Genomic DNA, 24326 nt, shown 5'->3' with positions numbered 1-24326 from the left:
TGCATCACCAATGAACCACTGGAACTGGAAACTAAAGCTAAAAGCACAATAACGAACACAAAATTAAAAATATCAACATGGTGGTCTGGGAGTAGGCAGACCAGGGGTCTCACAGGTCCTAGGCAGGCTGTATCAGCAGTGTTCCAACATGTCAGTCTGCAAGCGTGCAGGCTAAATGTCTCCATGGTTCTAGTGAGGCCATACACACCATGTGTCAATGTGCCAGTCTGGGAACTGGCAGGAAAAGAAAATCACAAGTCCTAGTCAGGCCACATCTGTAATATACCAACTTGCCAACCTGGGAATGCAGGCCAGGGTTTGAACTCCAGGGCCCCAGAAAGGCCAGACAGGCTACACAGGCCGCACGCCAATATGCTGGTCTGGGACTGAGCAGGACAGGGACTCACAGTCCCTAGGCAGGTCACACATACAGTGTGCCAATGTGCTGATCTGGAATTGCAGGCCATGGTCTGGACAATGGGGTCCTAGGTAGGCTCCACATATGGTGTGCCAACAGGCTGGTTCGGGAGTGGGCAGGCCTGTAGCTTCATGGATCCTATAGGCCACACAGCAATGTGCCAATGGGAGCCCAGGCCTGGGACAGAATGTTGGGGCTCTTAGGCTCCCATGGCAGGCCACCACACAGGTCTGAGTGTAACAGACCAGGAGTCTGATGCTGGGGCTTGAGGCCAGAGTCACAGTATGCCACCCTTAGAGTTTGGGAGTGGGCAGGCCAGAGGCCTCAAGGGTCCTGGGCAAGCTGCTCCCACACATACCCACCACAGATCTGGGAGCACAGGTCAAGGCTTAGACGCTAAGGTCCAAGACGAGTTGCAGATACGATGGGGCACCATGCTGGTCTGGGCCTGACACTGAGTCCTAGGCCCACTGTGCCCATGCTGCATTCCAACAAGCTGGTCTGAGACCTGGGAGCAGCCAGCACACTGTGTAACAATACTCCAGTCTGGGAGTGGGCAGGTCAGGAGCTTCACAAGTCCTAGGCAGACTCTCCAACCTGCAGCACACCAACACGCCACCTTGGAGCAGACGGGCTAACAGTTTCACCAGTCCTAGTTAGTCAGGCTGCACCTGCAGCACACGAACACATTGATCCGGGAGCACAGGCCAGGGGCTAGGTGCTGGTGTTTTAGGCAGGCTACACCCACGGTGGGCCACCGCACCAGTCTGGGAGTAGCCAGGCTACGGGCCTGATGCTTGGGAACTAAGCAGGCCACACTTGTAGTGTATGAACACGCTGGGATTGAGCAGCCTAAGGGTCTCATGGGTCCTAGGTGAGCTGCACCCGAGGCACAAGAACTCTCCAGTCTGGGAGCAGCCAGGTCAGGGGCCTCACAGGCCCTAGGAAACCACACCCATAGTGTGCCGATACAGAGCTGGCAAGACAAGGGATTCACAGGTCCTACTGAGGCCACATCTATGGTTTGCCAACACCCAGATTTTGGAAGTGCAGGCTTGTGTTTGGATGCCAGGGTCCTAGGCATGGATTCTAGGCAGGCTGCACCCATGTCACTCCAACATGCCAGTCGGCCAGCAGCCTTACAGGCCCTTTTCAGGAGGTATCCATGGTGAACCAACGCACCTGTGTGGGAGTAATCAGGCCAGAAATGTCACAAGTCCTAGTCAGGCTGCAAACGTAAGGTGCCAACGCAGAAGTCTGGGAATAGCATGCTGCATCCTTGGCAAACCACAGCACTGGGCCAGGTTCCTGAGGCTGGGATCCTGGTGGAGGCACTGATGGTCACTGGCAGACTAGGGGCCTGAAGTCCCCAAAGCAAAGCTATGGCTCTCAATGGTCACTGAAATTTAGGGTAAAGGAAGGAGGAGCTATAAATAGGTGGATCACAGTCAACTTTTTGTTTTTTTAAGACTAGGGGCAGGTAGTACTTAATGGCATGCAATGTGCTGGTCTGGGAATGGCAGAGCAGAGGACTGATGATGGGGACAAGTCACACCCGTACTATACTACTAAATCTGGCCAAGGGCTTGAGGCTGGGGTTCTGGGAGTGGGCGCCACTGATACTTTCAGGCAAGTTATGTGCCTGACGGGCCCTGGGCATACTGTGTCAGTTGTGTGATACCATTCCAACCTCGGTCAGAAGCCTGACCAGTTCTAGGGAGTCGCATCCATGTCATGTATCTGCACTAAGCCAGGGACCTGAGGCGGCAGTTCAGCTGGTGGGGTGAAGGGGCACTGATGGTCTTTGGCATTGCTCCCAGACATGACAGAATATCTGATTTCAAGCATCAGAGCTCAGGGGTATGCATCCTGACATCAGAGCACACAATGCATGCTATACCACTTTCTGTGATGACTACTGTGCAGAAAAGAGGATCAGACCCAGGCATGAGTAAGCTTACTCCTGTGAACCAGTCAAGGCCTCCAGATGATGCTTCAAAAGACAAAAATACAAAACAAACAAACAAACAAAAAAAAAAACAAGAGTGGGAATGACAATGCGGCAGACACAGCTACTGGCACAGCCTAGACTCTGTATGGCTCACCAGACGGACCCATTAGATGAGATAAACATTTCCAAACCTGGGACGGGCAAGCCCTTTGATCCTAATCAGCAAAAAGTAGCTAAAGAGGATGAGATGAATTCACATCCTTCAGTAACCCTTAAGAATAGGGATCAGAAACTTCTGAAGGGTGGAGGGAAAATGAAATGGGAGGCTAAATATTATTACAACCATACAACTTTGGGAAAAACAAAGCTATGGCTCTCAATGGTCACTGAAATTTAGGGTAAAGGAAGGAGGAGCTATAAATAGGTGGATCACAGTCAACTTTTTGTTTTTTTAAGAATTTACTACTTACTGATTGAAATGGGTAAAGAAAATGAACATTTTTCAAGAGAACAAATTTACAAGGCAAATAGACATGAAAAAAAATGCTTAAGTTCCCTAGCTCTCAGGGAAATATAATGAAAATCATACTGAGATTCCACCTAACTCCAGTGAGATTGGCCTACATTCAGAACTCTGCTAACAACATCTGTTGTCATGGATGTGGGGAGAAAGGTACCCTCCTTCATCGTGGGTGGGAGTGTAGGCTACCAAAGTCAGTATGGAGAGCGCTAAAAACCTGAAAATTGATCTGCTATATGACCCAGCTTTCCCACTTCTGGGAATATATCCAAAGGAAATGGAATCTGCATATGAGAAAGGCATCTGTAATCCTATATTTACAGCAGCAGAACCTACAATAGCAAAGACATAGAAACAACCCAGATGCCCATCAAAAGAGGAATGGTTAAAGAAACTGTGGCACATGTACTACATGAAATACTACTTAGTCATTTAAAAGAATGGAATTCTACCATTTGCAACCAAATGGTCTCAGCTAGAGACCATGATACTCAATAAAATGAGTCAATCCCAAAAGGATATATATATATATATATATATATATATATATATATATATGGCAATCTTCATGCAAAATACACGATCAATAACCCTTACTGTTTTTGCTACACGTTATGGATTTTGATATTTTTATCTTTATTTCTTCAAAAAATGGGTCCTTTTTCTTCACTGACTCATAAGTCACACAGTAGCATTGTTTCCTTCAAGAAGGCCTTTGATTTTCTCTCTTTTTTTAATTTTATGGTACAATGCCATAGGGTCTGGGATTTTCCTACAACCTCCCCTCCTTTTCACTTCTTAAGCGACATACTGGTCATTCAGTAGCATGTTATTTAATTTCATGGCATGGTAAGTTTTCTATTTTCTCCTGTTGATTTTTTATGGCTTTTCATTTAAGGGGACACATAGTAACTGTGTAATAGAGACTATCATATCCAGATGTGAGGATACAATGCAGTATGCATCTCTACTTCCACATGACAGTCAGGGACTTTCGGTGAAACTATTAAATGTATCTTGACAATAGGATGCTGGACTCTCTGCCATTGTCCATACCTACAAAGTCAGGATACACTTCAATAGCGGAATAATAGACTATGACTGACTGTGAAAGTTATTATTATATTATTATTGTAATAATATGGGGAAATCAGCGGTGCTATCTCTTGAGAGTAGCTACTTAGGAAGGATTTATTTTGGCTCAGGGCTTTGGAGGATCACCATTCCAGACTGGACAGCTGCACTGGTGTAACATCTGATAAGAATGGGTGCTGTTACCAGCAGAGTAGGTGAGGAGGAACAGACAGGAAGCAGAGTCAGGGAACATTCTTATTACCTATGTGTCTCTTTTAAAAGCCCCATAATATGATCAGAGGCTTTGCCCTAGCAACCTAATTCAAGCACTTTGCCTCGTTTTCAAACATCAGAATTCAATTAATTTCTATTTTAATTCATTAACATAAGATGGGGGGATGAAGCTTCCAACATATGGCCTTTTAGGAGATACTCAAAACTATTATCCAAAACGTAACAACCACAGGCACTATACAGATTTTAATTTACAGGCAAGGCATCCAATAGCTTTGTTGTTTTGCATTTCTACGCTGTAGACAGAGCACTGTGACATATATAACTTCTTTAATCTTGATAAATTATGGACCATAAACTATGTTTTCATGTCCCTTCCAATAAGGATCGGAGAGAGGAAATCAGTTGCACTTCAGAGGATTCTGAATCCACTTAGTGTCCTGATTTGCCACAATTATTGGCAATAATATGGATAAACAGCAAAAACAAAAGACATCTGGATTCAGAATACCAACATGTAACATTATCCACCAGTTGCATTTATGTCCAAAGGAAGTCTTGCCCCAACAGAGAACATCCATCATGAAAACAATCTCTGTGGTCTGCACATATTTAAAAAGCTTTAATGAAAGGCATCCCTAACTTAGGGTTCCTTTTACAAGTATGTGTGTAATGTATACACACACTTTTAGGAGGGGAATATATTAGGATGGGAAGAGTGAAAAGCAATTGAACTCCTTTGTATCAGAATGTACAAGGTCATTCGGCACAAGTGTTAAAAATACAATCCACACCAGCTTTGAACTTACCTTGTCCTGATCTTTTAGAGAAGTATTGTAACAAATAACCACAAATGATACCTAAAAAAACACAATCTTAAAACAAATCTGGGTGGCTTTAAGGAGCAACTGCTTACCTGGGGTTTCTCAAGTACAAATTGATGTCAGAAAAAGAGGAGCTTCTTTTTGGTAAAGAAAACTCACTCAAGGTCAAACAGAAACAGTGGTCCAAGTGCCAGACCACTGCCATTGGACTGAGTTCACGGCTCTTGGATTCAGCTGGGTCTAGCCTCGTTGTTGCAGACATACACCGAGTGAGCCACTGAAAGGGAGATCTCAAATATTTCTCTACCAGGGTTCTGTCTTTCAAATTTAAAATGAAAAATGTGTGGGAGGGAGATGGACAAAACTGTACCACAGTAGGTAAACCCACTGCCTATGGTGTTGGGTTAAGTTCCGGCTGCTCCACTTCGATCCAAGTTCCTGCTAATGCACCTGGGAAAACAGTGGAAGATGGCACAAGCTCCTGGCTCCTGACTTCCTACTGCCTCAGCCCTGGCAGTTGCTGCCATTTAGGGAGTGAAACAGCAGATGAAAGATCTCTCTCTCTCTCTCTCTCTCTGTATGTATGTATAAAACAAACAAAAACAAAAAAGAATGGGAACACATAAGTTTTTTTAAATTAAGATTTACTTATTTTTATTGGAAAGGCAGATTTACAAACAGAAGGAGAGACAGAGATATTTTCCCTCCACTGGTTCACTCCCCAAACGGCTGCAACGGCTGGAGCTAAGCTGATGTGAAGCCAGAAGCTGGGAACTTCTTCCTGTAGCTGCATCCGCTGGTATGCATGTGTGTTGGGTGGCAGAGGTGACAGACCAAACCTGACCCTCAACCAGCTAGGGCATACAATGGTCAAATCTGAAATCACCCCAGGCAAGGTTTCTCGGGGGACTCCCTGACTTCCCCAGCCACAGCCAAATTCACAAAGTATGTAGTCTGACCTTGGAGTACCTGTATTGAGACTGGGCCTCCTTGATTGCTAATGTCTGTGCAATGGACAGCATGCCCACATGCACCCAAGGAACACTAATAGCCAGCTCATCTAGGACAGCAGAGAACAGCCAACTGTTTGATCAGAGAATGGAAAACAGAACAGGTTGGACCACTCTCCTGGCTAAGCTTTTCAGCAAGTATCTGAGTCTATGAATGCACACTGAGGTGGACTTTGTCAGCCACTAGACCTTGGAAAGATTTTCTAAACCCTGGGGCAACAAAGTTGATAATGTCTCAAAAGTATAAAAACCACTCAAGAAGTACCATCCGAACACTCTTCCCCACACCAGAGTTTCTAAGGCATCAAATGACCATCCCTCATCTCTGGGTGCTGATGTAGTTCGACAACAAAGAGCAGCCACTTCCCCCTCTTCCAACCCACCTCTCCACAACCCCCAGTAGAACAGGAGATAAAAACAAAAAGACCTGAAACATTTGTCCATCCACCTTCCTCCATAGCTGACTCTCTCCGCCCTAACTGGAAACCCATATGGGTGCACATACCTCTCAACTATGTAAATAACATTAAAAATAAAATTTAAAATGCATACAAAAGAGAAGGGCAGGTTGAACAACACTCCAGACCAGGTTTTAGAACAGGCACCTAGGTCTATGGATACACTGAGGCAGACATGGACAAACAACATTAGAATTTCTCATTTCTGGTACAATGAAACCAGCAAGTTTTCAGAACAATCAGGACTCAGGACCACTCAAGTAACACACTTGGAACATTGTTGCCCTCATCCTTGTCTCTAAGGCGACATCTGACCACCTCTGTCCCCGGCACTGATGTAGCCTGACAGTAAGGAGAGGCGTATCTTCTTCCGTTCCCTGTTCCCATCCCTGCAGACACAGGAGGGAAGACAGAAACATTTATTTCACCCACCCCTGCCAAACTCATATTCTCCATCTTAATCAGAGGCCTACATGAGTCTGTAACCACCTCACCTTTGTAATAAAGATTAAAACAAAATGTTAGAATAATAGATTCTTTAAAAAAAAAAAAAAAAGTCATTTTTGAGCAAGTGGTTGACCTAGTAGTTAAGATGCTGCTTGGTATGCCACATCTGATGTCTGAATGAATTGAAGTGTAACGATGTTTCCAATTCTAGTTTCCTGCGATATGCATCCTGGGTGACAGAAGATGATTTTCCCCAAGTACTTGGTATCTCACTCAGATGAGAGACCCAGATGAGTCTGGCTCAGTCCTGACTGGTACAGGCATCTTAGGAATGAACCAGTGAGGGAAGATTCCTGATTCTGTATCTACATTCTAGCTCTACCTTTCAAACACACACATATATATATATATATATATATATATATATATATATATGCATATATATATAAGTTTTAGGCATGTGGCATAGCAGTTGAATTGCCACTTGAGACGCCTGCATCCCAGTATCAGTGTCTGGTTCAAGTCTGACTAGTCTGCTTCTGATCAAGCTTCCCACATGTTGTAGGAGGTGTAAAATCATGACTCATGCAGCCATGTCCCTGCTACCCATATGGGAGACCTGGATTGAATTCCTGGTTTCTGATTCTGACCTGGACCAACCTTGGATGTCACAGATATTTGAGGAATAAATCAGTCCATGGGAGAGCTCTCTCTCCTCGCTTCCTTCCCTCTTTCTCTCTCTCCCCCTCTCCCTCCCTCTCTTGAAAATAAAATAAAAATGAAATTTAAAAGGAAAACAAAAAAAATCTATTTCTCTGAAAAACAGAGTCACAGGGAGAAGCAGAGATCTTCCATCCACTGGTTCACTCCCCAAATGGCCCCAACAGACAGGAGACCCAACTCCATCTAGGTCTATATTGCAGGGCCCAAGTAGAGCAGCTGGAACTCAAACTGGGACTTCAAAATGGGATATGTGCATCAATATGGGATACCAGTGTCACATGTCATAGATTTACCTGCTGTGCCACAACTCCAGTCCCCAAGGGGGAGAAAAAATGTTTTAAGTAGTTTCTGCCCTTGACATGCACACTAACCAACCCAGTTATTTCTTTGTCCTACGGTAGACCAGACAGATATTTCTCCCTCTTGTAAAAACAGGTAACTTGAAAAGTTCTTAAGTCATCAGTGCAACTCTAACACTTCCCAGAAACTTAAAAAACCAACAACATTAACTGCAGACTATAGGTGATTTTGTATTTCAAAACACACAGAGTGGCAGATGTTTGAGAGTAGTTCAGGTCTCTGCTTGGGACACCAGTAACCTATAAGAGAGTACCTGGTTTGAGTCCTGGCTATTCTTCTTCTGATCCAGTGTCCTACTAATATACATCCCAGGAGATGCAGTGGATGATGGTCCAGGTACTTGAGTCCCTGTCACCCATGTAGAAGACCCAAATCGAGTTCCAGGATCCTGGCTTCAGCCCAGCCCAGCTTTGACTGTTGTGGCTATTTGGCAAGTGAACCAGAGGATAAAGATAACATTCTGCCTGTATTCCTCTTTACCTTTCAAACAAAATAAAAGTAAAATTTTTAAAGACCCACAACAGTAAATACAGGGTCTGGCTATGATGTCAGTGAATATTCTCTGAGCCCAAATCCCAGTCCTGCACACTGTGAAACTGAGCACTTAGATAAAGTCACTCCACCTGGGACTCAATTTTCTCATCTGTGACATGTGAAATAATGCTTATTTTTCTCACAGGCTGTTGTGAGGACTGAAGATATATCTCATGCAAAACACTTAGCACAGCACCTGCCACATAAACATTAGTATATGTTAGCTGCTACAGTTGCATTTATACAGCTCACTTAACTGTTTCTTCTCCTTTGCAACTACTATACAGTCAACTAATTTGTAATTTAACCCCCTAAAAAGGGAGACTTTCATATTTTAATGTCAATGCTCAAAGGCAAGAGCAGTTCTGCCTCATTTTTTTCTCCCAAGGTCAAAATGAGGAAAGAAAAAACAGAATATTTGGGTGAGCTGCTTTTGAACTAAGGAAGTAGAGTGGCCCAGGGTTAGGTTGGTTGAGAGTGGAAGTACTGTCTAGATAGCAGATGGCCCTTGCTTTAATGACATCACTATCCTAAAATATGCCAGGAAACCCAGTGCAAATGATATGATCTGAAAAGAAAAGGGCCCATGGGCCCGGCGGTGTGGCCTAGCGGCTAAAGTCCTCACCTTGAACGCCCCAGGATCCTATATGGGCGCCAGTTCTAATCCCAGCAGCTCAACTTCCCATCCAGCTCTCTGCTTGTTGCCTGGGAAAGCAGTCGAGGACGGCCCAAGGCTTTGGGACCCTGCACCTGAGTGGGCGACCCGGAAAAGGTTCCTGGTTCCCGACTTCAGATGGGCACAGCAGCGGCCGTTGCTTTCACTTGGGGAGTGAATCATTGGACGGAAGATCTTCCTCTCTGACTTTGTAATAAAATAAATAAATCTTAAAAAAAGGGGGGGGGGGCAGAGAAAGGCAAGGCTGGCTACTACAATGGACATGGCTATCTTCCATGGAGCAGGAGGGAATCAGGAAATGAGAAGCTTAAAGTCTGGGGTCCTACTTTGTCCCTCAGGCAGCATCAAGCATTTAAGCCTGGAGTAGGGAATGCTGCCCACTGAGAAGGCCCTGCCAAGGCAACCACGGTAAGACTTGAAATTCAACCCATCTATAGGCTAATTTTTAAGTTGATAATTATGTATGGCCAGTGAATTATAAATATCCAAATGGTCCCCAGCAGAAAAAAAGGTTTCCCATCCCTGTTTTCAACATGTGAGGGGCTGGCTCAACGAGCTAATCCTCCACCCTGTGGTGCCAGCAACCTACATGGGCACCGGTCTTAGTCCCACCAGGTGCTTCACTTGCAATCTGGCTTCCTGCTAATGTCCTGGGAAAGCAGTGGAAATTGGCTCAAGTCCTGGGAATCCTGCAGCCATGTGGGAGACTGCAAGGAAGCTCCACCTGAGCTCTGGCCACTGCAGCTATTTTGGGAGTGACCTAGCAGACGGAAGCCCTCACTGTCTCAGTAAATCTGCCTTTCAAATAAAAATAAATAAAGCTTAAAGGAAATAACATGTGGGAGCACAGTTTATCATAAAGTTTTAACACACACCCTTTTATTTACTCTCACGACTACCCTGTTAAGTCAGTAGGGCAAATTTCCATATTCCCATATGGAAGATGTCAAGAAACTCAGGGGTCAAAGAAGTTAAAGAATTGGTTTAGTGTTTAGCTACTGGATGGGGGGGGGGTGGGCAGAACTGCTTAATGACTTAATGCAAATCTCCCTGGCTTCAAATGGCATGGCCTTTCAATGAAAACGAGCTACTTTTGCACAAACTTCAGTTAGCCTAACATCAACAGAGTAAGCGGACTAGCGGCGAACTGTTTACTACTCCTCAGTATCAGACAAGAGGGGAAAAAATGACATGAGGGAGACGGGTGCGAATGAAAAGGGGCTGGCGTCGGGACCGGGACCCTACGTTCTCTGAAAGAAAACAAACAACAGAAGCCACTCTCACAGGAGGGCAGTAGAATAACCAGGCAGGAATGATGGGGGGGGGGCACTGCCACCTCCTGAGTTTCTGTAGGAGGCTGGCATGGCCAGGTCCACTCAGCTCCATCCCTTTCCCCCACCCCACCCCCCGCCCCACGCCAGGCTTGCCCTGAAGAGACGGCCGCCGCGTTAGGGCTGGGTCCAGGCATTCAGTGGGTTGTATCTTAGGAGCAAGCCAGGAGTAATGGCGAGGAAACGCTGGATAAAGGAAGTAACTCTCCGGGAAGCAAAGCCACGAGGGGTATTCGCGAAAGGCAGTTACAAGTGCGACAACTGTGTTGCAAGCTAGAATAAGGGCAGAGGTGGGGAGGCACTGAGGTCAGAATGCCAGGGCGGGGCGTGGGGGAAGGGGCGCAGGCGCTCACAGGGCCACGGTGTCGCAGCGGAACGGAGGCTGCACCTTTTCCAGGTGCCCATAGTTGGGTCCAGAGGAAAAATTCAGTTGGGTTGAAAAGGGGGTGTGGACCGAGAAAGAAAACGCCACTCCCGGCACTGGAAGGGGGCGTCAAAGAGCACTGTGAGGAAGCTGAAGGATGTGATTGGCTCTCCGCTAACAACTGAAACAGCGCTCGCAGCTCCCAGACTCGCCTCCGTTTTTTCCTTACCTTGGGTACCATGATAGACTCCATGACGACAATTCCGGCCACCGAGTCCTTTAGGGGCACTCTACCCGCTGCCACCTCTCCCGCCACCTTCTGGCCCAATTCTGGCTCCTACCTCCGCCCTCCCGGAGCTGATTTCCAATTCTCGCACCAATCCTCGCGGAAGCTCTTATCGCGATACTTCACCAGTAGCCAATATTACCATCTTGCTTCCTGGCAATTGCCCTTTCTTCCGACCCAAACTCGATAGTTGCCCCATATCTTGAAGCCCACATTGGAATATTGCAGGGACCAGGAGTTTCTTCTGGGGCCCAAGGTTTGGGCCATCTTCTGTTGCTGTCGCAGGGAGCTGGATCTGAAGTAAAGTCTCTACTTCAGATGGGATGTCAATGTTGCAAGTGGTGGCTTAATCGATGTAGTACAAAACAGGCCCCATGACCTTTCTTTTGCATTCGTATTTGTAACTAAACAGACTTCTGAGAGTTCTACTTCTGTATTCCTGTTAGCAGGAATTAAAGACATTATGACCTCAAACTAACTCATCCTTTTTATTTACTTGGTTTTGTTTGTTCGTTTGAAACAGTTACAGATAGAGTGAGACAGAGCTCTTGCATCCACTGGTTCACTTCCCAAATGGCCATAATCGCGAGGATGGAACCAGGATGAAGCCAGGAGCCAGGATCTTCTTCTGACTCTCCGAAGTTGGCACCTGCTTTTGATGCCTGCATTACAGGCTACGGCTTAACCCGTCCTTATACCAAAATGCGTGACAAACTCTCTGCACTCCTTTGCTTCATTGATCTTCATTGTTCCTGTACCAGTATCAGGTTGTGTTGATTACCACTGTCCTGTAGTATGTCTTGAGATGTGGAATTGTACTTCCTTCAGCTCTATTTTTGTTATCCAAGATAGCTTTGACTATCCAGGTTCTCTTGCGTTTCCAGGTGCATTTTTGTGTTATCTTTTCTAGCTCTGAGAAGAATGATGTTGGGATTTTGAGTGGAATCACATTGAATCTGTGCTTTACTTTCGATTATGTGGCTATTTTGGTGATGTTGATTCTTCTGATCCAGGAAAATGGTAAGTTTCTCCATCTTTTAATGTCTTCTATTTATTTTTTTAAATATTTTATAATTTTAAGCATAGAGGTCTTCCATGTCTTTGGTTAGGTTTATTCCAAGGCATTTATGATTCTTGTCTATTATTTGCAAAGAAACTGTTCTTACAAGTTCTTTTTCAGCCATGGAGTTGTTTGTGTATACTAAGGCCATTAACTTATTTTCACTGAGTTTGTGCACTGCTACCCTGACAAACTCTCTTATGAGTTGCAATACTCTGTTTACTAGGTTTTCAATTCTCTTATGTAGAGAATCATGTCATCTGTGAACAGAGATAATTTTAATGCCTCATTTCCAATTTGAACTCAATTAATTTCCTTTCCTTGTCTAATAGCTCCGTTGAGGATTTCCAACATTATGTTGGATAGCAGTGGTGGAAGTGGACATCTTTCTCTACTTCCAGATCTTAGTGGAAAAGCTTCCAGTCTTTCCCAATTCAGTATGTTTCTGGCATTGGATTTTTCACATATTATGTTAATTGTGTTATAAAATGTTTCTGCACTAGTGAATGCTCAATGAATACTTGTTGAGTGCTTGGATGAGAATAAATGACTCTAGATTCACAGCCATTATAGGCCAGTTGACTAAAGGGAAGGAGTCTGGAGGCAATGAAACTTAGACTGTCATGATCATCCCAAGAAAGTTGTGAACAGGGAGCATGTGGGTTTTTCCACTTTGTTCATACAACTCAGTGAGATTAGCTAACATGTGAGATACTACTTGCTACAGCACTTCTCACTGGGCCTGTTTTACATCCAAATCTCCAGTCCAGTTATTTCCCATTTGTGTTCTACTTCCATGGAATTCCTACTATTGAAGGAGGGGGATTGATGGTCTTCCCACCTGGGGGGATGTTACTTCACCAAGGAAGTAAATAATTGTAGTTTTCCCATCATCTCACTAGCTATAGATATAGCCTCAGAAAGCTACTGTTAGAGGTCTTTGATGATACAGTTTATGATGTCAGTTTAAGGTCACAGAGCCTTTGTGACCTCACTTCTGTTCAAGAGTCAGCATAATCACAGCAGAGGATAGCTGTGGCAAAATTTTACACAAGTCATCAAGACAATTTTCCCTTTGCTGCTAAGGAGACAACATATGAAATGGACTATTTGTAGCTTATTTCAATCTCAGCTTATTGGACTTTTTGGGCCAACTATAGATAAACTTCCTTTGAGGACCATCACTTTATCACCTTGAGACAGCTTACATGAATCATGCAGTGCATACAAGGTACCAGCCAAGAAGTCTGGCAGGACTGTATCACCCTCTTTCTGCAGACTGGAGTGTGCTGTGATGCAGCAATCATCACAAACTCCCCACCCTGGATATTAGCTTCCTATCCTGCAGGCAAGTTGCATCAATTGACCCAGGAAGAAATTCAGATCCTGTTGGCAAAAGGTGATAGAGAGAAGCTGTTTCTCCAGGGGATTACCCTCACGGGGACCAAATGCTTAGTTATCCGGGACAATCTATATACTGAGGGAAACAATTGCATGGACCTGCGCACCAAAGGCCAGAGTTGGGGAAGCCAGGCAGTGACAGTGGTTCAGATTGAAACTGTATACCTTGTGGTAATAGGACAAAAAGGAACAGAAGGAGGGCCTCTCAACCTCAAAGCTTTTGAGATGGCAGGTTACATCAAAGAAGCCATTGATCAGCACATGGCTCCCATCTAATTAAATAAAAAAAATGTTGGTGATGGACCTGTAATTTGAATTCAGTGTTCTATTTTTCACCTGCCAAAATAACAGATTCAGAAGAAAGAAAGATCTCAAACCAGGTGGAAGTAAGCCTGTTTCAATGAGTGATGATCACGGGAGTGTGTGTTGAGGGGTTGCCTGTTTAGTACTATGGATCAAGCAGGAACTGGCTCCCAAACTCATGAAGATATTAAACCCGGAATCTTAAATTAATAGTTGATGGATTAAATGTGGAGACTTGAACTAATCAGGGCCTCTGAAAGTTGATCTGGTGAGAGGTATTTATGTGACTGCAGTCTTGCAGGTAGTTCTTTAGATAGAAGTGGTTATATAAACTGAGTATGCTTCCAGTATCTCTCTGTGCTTCCTGAATCACCATGTGACTGTTTCCTCAAACAGCTGCCAACTATTTGAGGCATCAGACTATGGAGCCATCTGATCTTGGTGTATGAACCTCCAAAGTGTAAGCCAAAATACATTTATTCTTTTTGCAAGAAGCTCTTCTTTGGTATTTTAGTTAAATTGTCCAAAATCTAACTAAAATAGAAAATGAGTGGGTCTTTCAGGCATTTTAGCTTCTGGGCTTTTGAAAACTACAGACCATTTTGCTCAGTGAAATAAGTCAATCCCAAAAGGACAAATAACATATGTTCTCTCTGATAGAAGGCAACTGTCATGCAAAATATAAGCTCAATAGCCATTTCTTTTCTTTTCTTTTTTTTTTTTTTTTTTTTTTTCAACTGGGGTAGTTAGCATCGACCATCACCAAATACCACTCATTGGCACACACTAAAGCTAGGGCTTGGTGGGGGGCTACCTGGCAGGATTAGATCACAGTACCCACCAGTGAGAGCTACAACAGGGAACGGGTAATGTTAGGCTGGGCCATGACCCTAAACAGCACAAGAGAGAATCGGGTGTGGGGGCAGAATCTGTGGGGGTATATGTGGACTCACCCCTGTGAAACTGCAGTCCTCATTGGCATACACAAGATCTATGGCTGGGAATAGGCCTGATTGGAGAGCTAGGGGACACCTTAGCTGGGTTGGAGTTCTGAACCATTGGTGAGCACGAGAGTTGAAATGGGGAAGGTGGGCTGGGCTTGACATGACTGCAGTCTCCTTTGGCATGGGTGTGGACTGAGTCTGGGAAGCTCCAGACTGGGCTAGACTCCAGCACTCACTGGTACTTATGAGAGCCAGCAGGCTGAGCTGGGTCTTGGCTCCCACTGAACCGTGTGAGAGCTGTGTCGGGGTGTGGATCAGGTGTGGCTGAGCTGTAGCAACCAACAGTTGAGCAAGAACACTGTTCCTGCTAGGGACAAGAGGTGGACAAAATCAACCTGGGCCAAGGACCCGCCAGTGTGCGCGAGATCTAGATCGAACAGAGGAGGTTGGGGAACTCCTTTTTTTTTTTTTAATGATTTTTTAAATTTTTCACTTTTTTTTTTTACATATTTTATTATTTTACCTCAAATACCAAAAATGATAGAAGCAACAGTACAAAGTAAAATTATAAAGCAGCCTAACACATAAATAAAGATAGAAAGATTCTTGACAAAATGTTGTTAAGTCTTGCCTGGCAAAACTTAAAATGATACTGCATCAAGACACTATATTTCATATCCTTTAAATGGAAGGTTAGTTCATCTTCTAATACCTATCTAATCAATAAAAATATTATCATAACAAATTGGCAAATAAAAACCACAACCATCATCATCAAAGAAAGGGCATTTCATGCAATTTGAACACATCATTTTTTAAAAAAAAATACTCCTATTAACGAGACATAATATGATTAAACCATCAAAGAAAATTACTTTTTTTTTTTTTTTTACTATTTTTCGGATTGACATCATTTCATAACAGCCACATCGATCACAGCAACAATAACAACAACAACAACATCAACAACAAATTGTAGCACCCTGATAAAATAATGTGCCACTGAGTAAGCAACACATGCTTAACTAAAAGGAAACACAGAAGTCTCTTAGGAACTCTGATGCCATCGTATATTTCATGGGCACTTGATGAATTCTATTAGAGAAAAGAGATTATTTGGAAGCAAGCAAACCAATATAAAAACATCAAAACATATGAGATATAGCCAAAAGAGCAAACAGACACTCAAAAAAACAGTATAGATTGGACTGTTGGAGTTACCCTTTCCATGTTGGCTTCCTTATATGAAAGAGAATATATGGTATTTGTTCTTTTGTGATTAACTCATTTCACTGAGCATAATGCTTTCTAGTTGGGACCACCTGGTTTTAAATAGAATAATATCATTCTTCTTAATAGCTGAATAATATTCCATTGAGTAGATATATCACAGTTTCTTTAACCACTCTTCCTTGGACGCACATCTGGTTTGTTTCCATGTCATTGCTATTGTGGATTGTGCTGCTGTAAATATAGGATTACAGATTCCCTTCTCATATGCAGATTTCACTTCTGTTGGGTATATTCCTAAGAGCGGGATTGCTGGGTCATATGGCAGGTTTATTTGCAATTTTCCAAGCACTCTCCATATGGATTTCCAAAGTGGTTGTACTAGCCTACACTCCCACCAGCAGTGAAGGAGGGTGCCTTTCTCCCCACATCCACGCCAGCAGGTGGTGTTTTTCAAGTTCTGAATGTAGGCCAGTCTCACTGGAGTTAGGTGGTACCTCAAGGTGGTTTTCATTTGCATCTCTCTGATGGCTAGAGAGCCAGAGCATCTTTTCATATGTCTGTTAGCCATTTGAATCTGTTATTTTGAGAAATGTCTGTTCATTTCTCTTGCCCATTTTGCTAAAGGGTTTGTTTTTTCACTGTCCCTGGTTTCAGAAACCCAGGGACAGTGAAAAAACAAATAGCCATTTCAATACTATTTTTGCTACAGTCCATAGGTTTTGACATTTTTGTTTTCACTTTCACTAAAAATAGTTTCTTTTCTCTCATTAAATTCTTCATCGACTCGTAGATCATACGGTAATACCATTTTCTCCAAGAAGGTTTTTTATTTTCTGTTTTATTTCTTCACTGACACATTGTTCATTTTGTAGCATGTTGTTTAACTCCATAGTGTTGTACATTTTAAAAAATATTATTCTTATTGTTGATTTTGTTTTATGGCTTTTTATTTAACGGAATATAGAGTAACTGCTTCATAGAGACTCTCATATCCAGATGTGAAGATGTGATGCAATATGTATCTCTACTTCCAAATCAAAGGACTTCAAATGAGACTGTTGGATGTATCTTGACAGCAGGATGCTGTATTGTCTACCACTGTCTGTGCCAGCAATGTCAGGACACAGTAAATAGCAGAATGATAGACTTATGACTGCTTATGAAGGACTATATTATTATAATGATATGGAGGAGATCAGTTGGGGGAAACAATTTGGAGAGGAGGTAGGGGAAATCTCAGAGCTTATGGAATTGCTTCATAAAATTAAAAATAACGTAGAAGTGGGAAAAAAATAAAATATTTATTTAAGAGAATGAGAGACAAAGAACTCACCTCAGTGGCTAATTCTGCAAACACTCCCAACAGTCAGGAAATGGGATGGAGACAAAGATCAAGGTGAAGAACTCAATACAAGAATCAAGATGGAGAAATAAAGTAAGGATACATCTAAACACACAGAGAAACATTAACCAGGATGAAGCAGAGAAAGCACATTGCAGGAAATAGGAGAGGACAGAAGGACAGCAGAGCAGCACCTGGAGACTGACAGACATGGCAAAGCAGTGAACAATGATGTGATGTTGCACTGACCTATATCCCAGCGACATTCAGCAAGCAGCTATCTAAACTGCACCAGCTGTCAGAATTCAACCAGCAACAAGGATTCACCCAAGATAGATATGGGTAACCTTCAGACCTGTCAGCCAGCACTACCTTCAGACCTGTCGGCCAGCAACTACTCTAGCAGTGGCATATCAGGCCACTACAGTGTGGAAAAACGTTAAGACTGCAGGGACAGAAGTGAGCTGCGCATGCACTGAGCGGCACATGCCCTAAGCTCAGTGCATTGCACTGCTACCATATCAAAACATAATACAAATTGCATTGTATGATACAGGTCAAAATAGGTCCGTGTGGCCCTCAGACCTAGCAGCCAACAGGTTCCAGCAAGATCAGCACCATCCAAAATCTACCTATGTAGAACACCTGGTGTCTCCCTAATCCTGGGAACTGCTCCAACCAGAAGTGGGAGCAAGTTTATACAGAAAACAGTGCAGCCTCAGCATGGTATCTCAGGAGGTGGAGACTGGTAGGCCACAAGCTGGGGCTACAAAGATCATGGCAGAAATCTAACATAAGAGCCCAGACCTGGAACTCGCTGGAGGGAGTGGCACAAGTGACTGCAAACAAAGAGCCATGCACCAACCGCAGTAAGTAAAATTGAATTGTCCACCTGTGGGTGACACAGCTTAGAAATCTGCCTCAAGGAGAAGACTCTGCTAACCAGAAGTACAATGACCAAGAGCAACAGAAGAGACAAACGCACAATGAATATTACTGAACACTCTCCTGCAAAGGAGCAAAACTCTTTGCCAACCTTAGAGTTAACTGAGGAAGACATTGAGAAAATGGAGGACACAGAATTCAAAACACTTGTTATAAAACTTCCTAACAACAATGAGAAGCATGTAAAGCAGGCATTCAAGGAATTTAAGGAATATGTCACACTGGAAAGGCATCAAATGAAAGCTGATATATCAGAAATGAACAAGACAGTGGAGCAACTGAAAAATAAAGTGGAGAGTCTCCAAAACAGAATGAAGGAAGCAGAAGAAAGAATCTCAGAATTGGAAGGTATTTCCTGTCACCATGGGGAAACAAACAAAAAGCTGGAAGTAGAGCTGGATCCGGCTATAAAAAGTATTAAAGAATCTGAAAGACACTATTAAAAGGCCAAATATAAGAGTTATGGGAGTCCCAGATGATGCAGAAAGATGAGCTGGGTTTAAAAAACATATTTAATGAAATAATAAGGGAAAATTACCCTAATCTAGAGAAAGAACTAGGAAACAACATCCAGGAGGGCCACAGAACTCCCAACAGGGTTGACCAAAAGCAGTCTGCACCACCACACATGATAATCAAGCTCTCTTCAATTGAACATAAGGAAAAGATTCTTAAATGTGCACGTGAAAGACATCAATTGACATATGAATGAATGCCAATTAAACTCACAGGAGACCTCTCACAGGAAACTCTACAGGCCAGAAGAGAATGGAGCGACATATTCCAGATTCTAAAAGCCAGAAATTGTTGGTCTAGGATAACGTACCCAGCAAAGCTTTCCTTTGTCTTTGAAAATGGAATAAAATCCTTCCACAGTAAAGAAAAGACTATGCCTCTTCCAAAACTGCCCTACAAATGATACTTCAAGACGTTCTCTTGACAGAGAAGAGGAATAGCACCCACCAAAAGCAAATTTTACCAAAGGCAAATGTGAAGAACATCTCAGTAAAATAACAACAGAAGACTAAGTCAATGAACCCATTGCTAAAATGACAGGACCAAATTACTACCCATTCATATTAACCCAGAATGTGAACTATTTAAACTGATCAATCAAGTGTCAGAGTTTAGTAGACTCGATTAAAAAACAAAGCCCGTGTATTTGTTGCCCGCTGGAGATACATTTCACCAACAAAGATCAGCGAAAACTACATCTCATGGATTTTGATATTTTTTTTGTTGTTAGTTTCACCTCTTCCAAACACTTTCTTCTCATTAAATTCTTCAATGACTCACAGATTGTACAGTAGCATAATTTTCTTTAAGAAGGTCCTTAATTTTCTTTATCATTTCTTCAGCGACACATCAGTCATTCAGTATCACGTTATTTAACTTCATGGTGTTGCTAATTTCTTTTTTTTCCTCTTGCCATTGGTTTGTATTGTAGCTTTTCATTTAAGGGGATGTATAGTAACTGTGTAGTGGAGACTATCATATCTTGCAGCATGTATTTTGATTTTGTGTCATTGTAAATTTCTGTTTTTCTTCTTGTTGATTTTGTATTGTAGCTTTTCATTTAAGAGGATGTACAGTAACTGTGTAATGGAAACTATCATATCCAGATGTGAAGATACAATGCAGTATGCATCTCTACTTCCAGACAAAGATGGACTCCCAATGAAACTGTTTACTATATCTAGATAATAGGATGCTAGAGTCTGCCATTGTCCATGCCATCAATGATGGACATATGACTGTGTATGAAGAACTCTATGTTAGTAATGATATAAGGGAACTCAGTGAAGGGGGAGGGAGTTGGGGAAGGGATAAAGGAAATGCCAGAGCCTATGGAACTGTATCGTAAAATGATAATAATAAAAAGAAGTAAAAAAAATACAAATGCCAATAAATAAATAAATAAAAATTGTTAGGATGTACCATAGCACAAGCAATCTTAAGCATCTTTTTAAAAATATTTATTTATTTTTATTGTAATTCAGATATACAGGGTGAAGGCATGACAGAAAGGAAGGCATGACAGAAAGGAAGATCCTCCATCCACTGGTTCACTCCCCAGTTGTTCAAAATGACTAGAGCTGAGCCAATCCGAGGCCAGGAGCCAGGAACCTCCTCTGGGTTTCTCACATGGGTGCAGGGTCCCAAGGCCTTGGGCCGTTCTCCACTGCTTTCCCAGGCCACAAGCAGGGAGCTGGATGGGAAGTGGAGTAACCAGGATATGAACTGGCACCCACATAGGGTCTTGGCATGTGCAAGGCGAGGACTTCAGCCACTGGGTTACCGTGCTGGACCCAACCTTAAGCATCCTGATAAATATTAATTGCCACATTTATTTGAGTATTTTCAAGCGCTGGATTTGCCCAGAAAACTGCACACCTGTGTGTACCCAAAGTGTTGTAGTTGAGCTAGTTACATTTAGAGCACTTCTCAGAAAACTCCCTCCATCCTCTAAGCTTGCGAAGCCTAGCTTCAAACCATCTGTCATTTTTGCCTTTTGTCAGTTTTTTTTTTTTACCTGGAGGGGAGGAGTCACTAAGGTTCTCTGCCACAGTTGATTTAAAAACTCATTTAGCTGTATACATATGCCCATTTCATGGTAGCTATACTATAATTATTTTCTAAAAAAATAAATATAAGAATAAAGAAATTTGCACCTTGTAGACTTTTTTGATAATCAGAATGATATGGAAGAATTAGGCAGGAAGATTAGGTAGGAACAGTTGAGCTGGAATTTTTTTTCCTCACTATTTCTGCATATCTCCTGCATTTCAACTCTACCCCTTTACCTGTCAGTCCAGTTCTCTCACTTCCACATAATGCACCTGTGGTTCATCCAGGACCAAGAAGAAGGAGATTCCAGAATTGTGATGTGGAAGTTATGCTCTATGTGGATATTATGACATTCCTGGGAAATTTCTTGCACCCCATTTGTGTTTTCAGGGTACCACCTTCTCCCTTATAAAAGGAACTGAAAATATAGAAGCAGTCCTGTTCTCCTCAGCTTCTGGACCATGCTTATGGGTCCTTCTTCGGCCTCCTCCTATGCTATCTCTACATAGTAACACTCTGGCCCACCCATGATGAGTATCTCTCCGTGCATCTATAGTCATTCTTTTTTTTTTTAATAAATCTTGCTCTAATTTGTGCACTGTATTTATGTCTCTGCTATGAATTTTTATCTCTGTGGAGACAATAACTTGGAATAAAAAAATAAAATACACTCATAACAACAGTATAACACATTTAGTGGGGGTAAAGAGCAAAGATGACATGCAAAGACAATTGTTTTACACTGGACTATATCATTACTTGTATTTATCATTCACTTATCATGGAGGTCACTGTTTGCATAATAATTTGTTACAGGGCTGATGTTATAGCACCATGGATTAAGCTGCCACTTATAATGCCACCATCCCATATTACAGTTCTGATTTAAGTCCTGGATGCTCCACTCCTCACCCAGTTCCTTTCTAATATTCCTAATAACAAAACAACAGAATATTGCCCATGTATGTTGGGCTCCTGCTAACCACATAGGGGATGAGGACAGAGGGCTAGACGCCCAGCTTCAATTTGGCTCAACCCCAGCCATCACGGCCATTTGGGAAGTGTAACAGATGGAAGATTCCTTATTTTTTTTTTTTTGAGAGTTGTTTAATTTTTATTGGAAAGTAAGATATACCAAAAGGAGGAGAGACAGAGAGGAAGATCCTCAGCCTGTTAATTCACTCCCCAAGCATCTGCAACGGCCAGAGCTGTGCTGATCCAAAGCCAGGTGCTCTGAGCCTTCTCTGGGTCTCCCTCTTAGGTGCAGGGCCCCAAGGCTTTGAGCCGTCCTCGACTGCTTTCCCAGGCCACAAGCAGGGAGCTGGATGGGAAGCAGGGACTCTGGGATTAGAACTGGCGTCCATATGGGATCCTGGCGCGTGCTCAAGGCTAGGATTTTAGATGCTAGGCTACTGCTCCGGGCCCAGATTTCTCTCTCTCTCTCTCTCTCCTCTTTCTCTTTACTCTACCTTTTCAAATATTATATATATATATATATATATACATACATATATACACATATATGCTAAGGCAAGCTATTTTCAAATTATATATTTATATATAATTGCTAGGGCCAGAATCATGGCACAGTAAGTTAGGCAACTGCTACCTAAAAAAGCAGCCTGAGTACTTGAGATTCCACTACCTGCATGAAAGACCTGGATGAAGTTCTAGGCTCTTGCCCTTAGCCTGACTCAGTCTTGATAGTCATAGCCACATGAAGAGTAAATCAGCAGATGGGAGATCTGTCTGTGTTTTTTTTTTAGAGAGAGAGATGCCTTTCAAACACATATTGTGAAGTGATTAATTGTATAAAGCCCCAAAGTCATAGCTGAGAGTTTCCTGGAGTGAGAAATTCCTTCCTCCTGCCCTGAGGCAAGGACATTAGTGACTGGTATTAGTTTTGGGAAGGACAGAAACAAAGCTTCCCTTCATTCTCTGTTTATTTAAATTATTGGGTAACCAAGGAAGAAGCTTAGCAATAAAACTTAATCCTTCATTGATTATTTGTTGTTTCTGTCTTCTGTTATGGGACACGGAGTTCAGAAAGGAGTCCCCAGCTGGATTTACTACATGTTCTTGTTTCAGTATGAGAGATGAATTCAAATTATGAGAGACATAAATAAGGTGTAGGCAAGAGAGTAGGATTTATTTAAAGTGATGGTACACATTCAGAAATGAATACAGATAGCTTCATTCCATGGGAAGAAAGAAGAGTTTGCTCCCTACCCAAAATCTTTTGGTGGGTAGGGGATTGCGTCCTAAATTGATTATACAAATGGGATGGTATTTCCATAGGGTTCTGTGCATGTGATGATATTTTAGAAAATTTCATGTTGTCTACATGGAGTTCAGCAAATACATGACTATCATGTAATCTTATGCATGAGAGGAGAGTGCAACATAAGTACATTATGAGAAGTGGGTGTACTGAGCCTTCAGCCATGTTGGATCAACACACAAAGGTGTGGGGGCTTAGTTGTACATGGCTCTGGCAACCGTACTGCTAGCAATCTTTGAGTTCCTTTTTCCTAATTAATTCCTGCTTAGCCCACACCAATTATGTATTTATTGGGAACTGCTAGCTCAAGGCCCACGGGATGGGGTTACAGCTAAATAGTATCACGTGGGGAATTTCCAGTTTAGTAAGGGAGAGAAGCTATTCATACACACAGTAATGACTAAAAATTCAGTGTTAAGTGTCATGAGAAAGGTTTAAAATTGATGTGGTAATAAGAATACACATAGCACCTCCAACTTAGGGAACAGGTGTGTCCTTATAGGGTGCTGCCTGGTGGCTGAGTCTAGAGCAACTGCTAGGATAAGAATTTGAGTTTGTTAGGGAGTGGAGAAGGGTCAGGAAATAGGTCAATTCCAAGAGCATATTAGGGGAAAATATGAAGCATGTCATGAGATCAATGAACTCAATGTGGCTGGACTTTGGGGACAGGGGCAAGGAGAGAAAAAGTGAGACCAAGCAGCAGAAAAAGGTTAAGACTAGCTCCTGAAGGGATATGAATGTCATTGTGAATATTCAAAACTGTGGGCTGGCCTTCCCAATAAGACTCAAACTTCCCTGTTCTGGCCCTGAGCACAAAGGTCTTCCCTTATGGCTTTTAGGAATTAGAACAGCACCAAGGTGATGATCTGAAACAAAAAATATTTCACCACACATTTGCCCCCAGGTTGCCTTTAAAACTCCTCCCATGACTGACAACCAAAATGGCCAAAATGAGGCCACCAGCATCCTGGCACCGTAGATTAAGCTGCTGTCCACAATGCCAGAATCCCATCTAAGCATCTGGTAGAGTCCCAGTTAT

The 24326-nt window shown here is 42.8% G+C and overlaps 1 protein-coding gene across 1 annotated transcript in view; it reads right to left on the bottom strand.

The window, feature by feature from the left end:
* Nucleotides 1-11372, bottom strand: part of MTMR8 (myotubularin related protein 8) — a 92350-nt gene extending 80978 nt beyond the window's left edge. Inside the window, 1 exon segment of the mRNA XM_058658791.1 lies at nt 11154-11372. Within this exon segment, the coding sequence (XP_058514774.1) occupies nt 11154-11177 (24 nt within the window). The 5' untranslated portion in view covers nt 11178-11372.
* Between the last annotated feature and the right edge of the window lie 12954 nt (nt 11373-24326).

This window comes from Ochotona princeps, chromosome X, assembly GCF_030435755.1.
Source record: "Ochotona princeps isolate mOchPri1 chromosome X, mOchPri1.hap1, whole genome shotgun sequence".
Classification (NCBI taxonomy): Eukaryota; Metazoa; Chordata; class Mammalia; order Lagomorpha; family Ochotonidae; genus Ochotona; species Ochotona princeps.
This window is presented reverse-complemented; position numbering and strand designations above follow the sequence as displayed.